Raw genomic sequence first — 4,045 nt, 5'->3', positions numbered from 1 at the left:
CCTATTTTGTCAAAATTCTCGATTACTCTGGACATTGTCTTCCCTCTGGCTAGTTCAGGACATGAACTCCATCTCTCAATGCTTTTATTTCTTGTTGGTTTTCTTTCTTCCTTTTCTCTGGCAATTAGCATCTCAAAAATTTCAGCATTGCGATATTTGACTGGCTTCCTTTTACCACCTGTCTGACTTTTCAGCACTTCCATAATAGTCAAGGGCTCATTGATGACTATGTTAGACTGTGCTCTGGATTTCAGTTCATCCCCTTTGTTACATGTGGATCCAGAACAGAGTTTAGAGGCTAGAATTTTTGACTGTATTTTTCTGAATTCGCTGTAAGACTTGGATAAGACAGTCGCAAGGATGTCTCCCATGTCTGTCAGGACCAAGAACATCAGAGGGATGCCAAACAGAGCATACAACATACAGAGATATTTTCCAATCCGTGTCACAGGATAGGTATTACCATAACCTTGAACGAAAACAAAAAGAGGAAGAGAAGGGAAAGGGAGAGAGATTTTTTAGGTATTCATGCCCTCTGAGTTTTTATTGCTGTCAATATTAAAAGTAAATTTTTAGTCCAAAGCATACTGTTCTTTTTGGCTTTGCTTTGAAGATAATAAAATTTCTGAATCTCAAATACTGGTCACTAATGCAGACATCCTACATTTTCAAGCACTTGGAGGTTTGGAGACTGACAGTTCTGTTGAATTAACTCTTCCTACCTCATCGACTGTTTGACTTAATTGCCTCACAATGAGAGGCTGTTTAGGGAGGGGAAACAAAAGGTTTGGGCCAGCCCAAGACTGGTGTACAACCTGTCCTGCTGGAGACTGTTATCAGGATTAAATGAGGAAGCATACATTTATCACATGCATGTTTATTCTAGAGCACTAAAGGTTACAAATATCAAATACGACAAATGGGGAAGTACTACCAGACACGCTACCTTTATGATACATAAAATGGTAGCAAAAGATATGCCCTTTCCCTAAATTAATTTTGGGTATTTGTATTTCCTTTTTCTTACATATTAGTTATGAAATTTAAATTGCAATTTAGTGCTTTTCTTTTACAGTGGGAGAAAATATCAGCATTTTATTAATTATATTAAATTTTAACAACCATTTTTCTTCTCGTCCTCCAAAAAGATATAAGGCATTTCTTCTCTCCCTTCAAAAACATTGTTCTTTTCTAGGTGATCTTCCAGGCCAGCTACTTAGTCTGTAAGGTTATTAGCTCACATACTGAGGCATGGTTTCCTTCATTTTCTTTGTCCATTTGTGTTTATTTTCACTAATGGCTCCCATAGGTCTGAATCCCACCTTGGTCCCTCCTTTGCTGTGAGGCAATGAAAAACTGTTTATTCTCTGACACTCTGTTCCCCACTGGCTAACTGAGAATGCTAATCCTTATTGCTGAAGCAACTGGGGAAGAATAATTATTGTAGTTATTGTACAGAGGTATTTTATTTTCTTTTTTCCCCCCTCAATTTCCTTGCATTAAAAATACCTAGTGCAGTTTCAAGGATTAAAACTTATCTAGCTTAAATTTAGCTATTCAGAAATCTAGCCTCACTTCTCCTAGATAGTTATAGGTAGCTACGTTGACTCTAACCTGAAGTGATTTATCAGTTCCTAGCACTGCAGATAACAAACCCACCACCATGGCAATAGCCACCTGTTAGTAACAAATACTCCAGCCTTCCTACTGATCCCAAAACTCAGCTCAAAACCTGAGGAAGATGTATTAATGCTCAGCTCTATGAAGGCCAAAAATAATGGCAGTTTAGAAATACATACGTTGGGTCAGTGTGTATGGGGACGTTTGTAACATCCCATGTTAATGGAGATGGGTAAGTACACCCTGGCAAGAAGTTTTCAACAATATGGTTTGTCACCAGTTTGCTGAAGTCAAAGCTTTCTGATAAAATGTCCTCTTTCAAACTTTCCTAGCTGTCGTGTTTGTACTTGGAAACATTCACTGGGGTGAGGATTCAAGTCTGAATCTCCAGTATGTGTCTCTGATGACCCAGATGACTTTCTTCAGACTCAGGGGCTGCAAGAAGCTGAATTTGAACAGTCACCAAGACACCAGAGTGTGAGGTTCAAGACTCTGCTGTGATTTAGACAACATGCAAGGGTCTCCTGCCTGCTCCAAGTGAGTATATTAACTCTCACACTGTTCCTTGTGTAGGATAAGCTCTTTCTTAAGGTTTGGTTTCTCATGCATACTCCTGCTGGGGGCTTGAATATGTCCTAACAAGGTGGAGAAATGGCTTTGCAGTTTAATACGATGCTGAGGGACTGTTTCCAATCCAGCTTTCGTTCTGACAAATTTAGATGGCCAGTGTCTGTACTTGCCAGTATTGGAGTAAGATTATCAAAGGGTTAAAAGCAGCTTTGGGAATGAGCACAAGGAGTTGTATTCAGCAATGCAGAGGAAGCCAAGACCAGAGCAGATGTTTCTATTTGATCTAGGTCCTCCTTTGAAATATGAAGTCAGAATGAAAGATTTCAGAGGTGTGACTGAAACATTGTCATGTGCTGCTAACCCAGAGAAGTGTGAACAACAGCAGCATGGTTAATTATAGAGCCATAGATTTATAAAGCTGGGTTAGACATAAATAACAGGAAATCAATTAAGAAACAATATATACATAATGAATTACCTCTGCTGGTGAAGAAAACATTACCCAACGTAACACCAAAGTGGAAATGATTAAGTTTGACTGGAAAATGGAGCTATCTTTTTACTTTAATATAATAGTTTTGTGCACATATCATTCACATATGAGTACATGTTATAGTATGCACGTACTGATAAGGCTAATGAGTGTGTACCATCACTAGGTATTAAATTCTGACTTTCCTCTTTGACTCAGACACATCTCTGCAATTTGTGTTTGCAGAACCCCTCGCAGACTCATCTTTAATACTCAGGAGAAAAATTCAAGGGGATTCGCAGTTTTGTTTGTTTGTTTCTTTGCTTGTTTGTTTGTTCATTTTAATTCCCTGGAAGAAATGCATTGGAGAAAGCAGCAATAGAAATGGATTCTGCAGGAGTTTTTACCTCCGAACTTACCCACGGTTGTGAATACTGTGCAGCAGAAAAAGAGAGACCCAAAGAAAGTCCATATATCTTTTGGATTGACAAACCAGTCTCGTTCAGCTGCGTTGAGCAGGGCATGGATTTTTTCCTTAAATATCTCCTCATTTTCTGTCATGTTATCTGTTACAGTAACGACAGGAGACATACTGAGTGTTTGCAGACCACCACTCAGGGAGCAGCTACACTGTTATTCCAGTGAAGTTTACTCCAGCTGGGCATTTGCTCATACTATTTTAGAAGGTAGAAATACTCATCTCACCCTCCCCTTCCACCCCCTGCCAAAATCAGGTGGGTCCAAAGGCTTTGCTGAATAAAGAAACAAGGAACAAATAAAAAAGCTATGCTCCAACAAAGTCAAAATATGACCCAAAAATAAGCATAAAGCAACAGAGCAGTAAGATTCCTCAGGAGATTAGTCTTCATTTGACCCAGAGACTAGAAATGTGGGGTCATCAGTAGGTGCCCAATATGAACAACTCAGTGGCACTGCCCAACACCCCACTTTGAATCCCAGAACCTGGACCCCTCTTTCCTCCTCCCCATGGCTGATCCCTTCTTGAAAGGACATTATCTACAGGGATGCTTGACCCAGACACATCATCGTGTCAGCACAGCTTCCTGAAAGAAAGTCCAAGCCCATGTATGAGCCCAGACACAGAGCCAGGAGAATTTCTAACCCTTTTCCTACCCCCTACCCCCCCACCAGTGCCACCAGGTCCAGGGCACAGCACCTGCCTCCATCCGAGCATCCCATGGCCAGAAGGCTGGTGGAGAGGCTCAGAGCTGGGCAAGGGGAGCTGGGAGAGACTTTCTGAGACAGAGGATTCAGTCACCAGCAATCAAAGGGAAATACCGTGGGAATCTCAGCTGCTCTGTAAGGACCTGAGGTAACTTGAGCAAAAGGGAGAACACAGGCACCTCAGGAAAAGTCTTTTCA

At 40.8% G+C, this 4,045-nt stretch overlaps 1 protein-coding gene across 1 annotated transcript in view; it reads right to left on the bottom strand.

Annotated features, from left to right (window-relative positions):
* The window catches only part of KCNK18 (potassium channel, subfamily K, member 18), a 4,830-nt gene that overhangs the window by 332 nt on the left and 453 nt on the right, over positions 1–4,045 (bottom strand). Inside the window, 2 exon segments of the mRNA XM_010073806.1 lie at positions 1–469; positions 3,082–3,228. Coding sequence (XP_010072108.1) covers positions 1–469; positions 3,082–3,228 — 616 coding nt within the window.

Source organism: Pterocles gutturalis, unplaced genomic scaffold (assembly GCF_000699245.1).
Source record: "Pterocles gutturalis isolate BGI_N339 unplaced genomic scaffold, ASM69924v1 scaffold41807, whole genome shotgun sequence".
Taxonomy (NCBI): domain Eukaryota; kingdom Metazoa; phylum Chordata; class Aves; order Pterocliformes; family Pteroclidae; genus Pterocles; species Pterocles gutturalis.
This window is presented reverse-complemented; position numbering and strand designations above follow the sequence as displayed.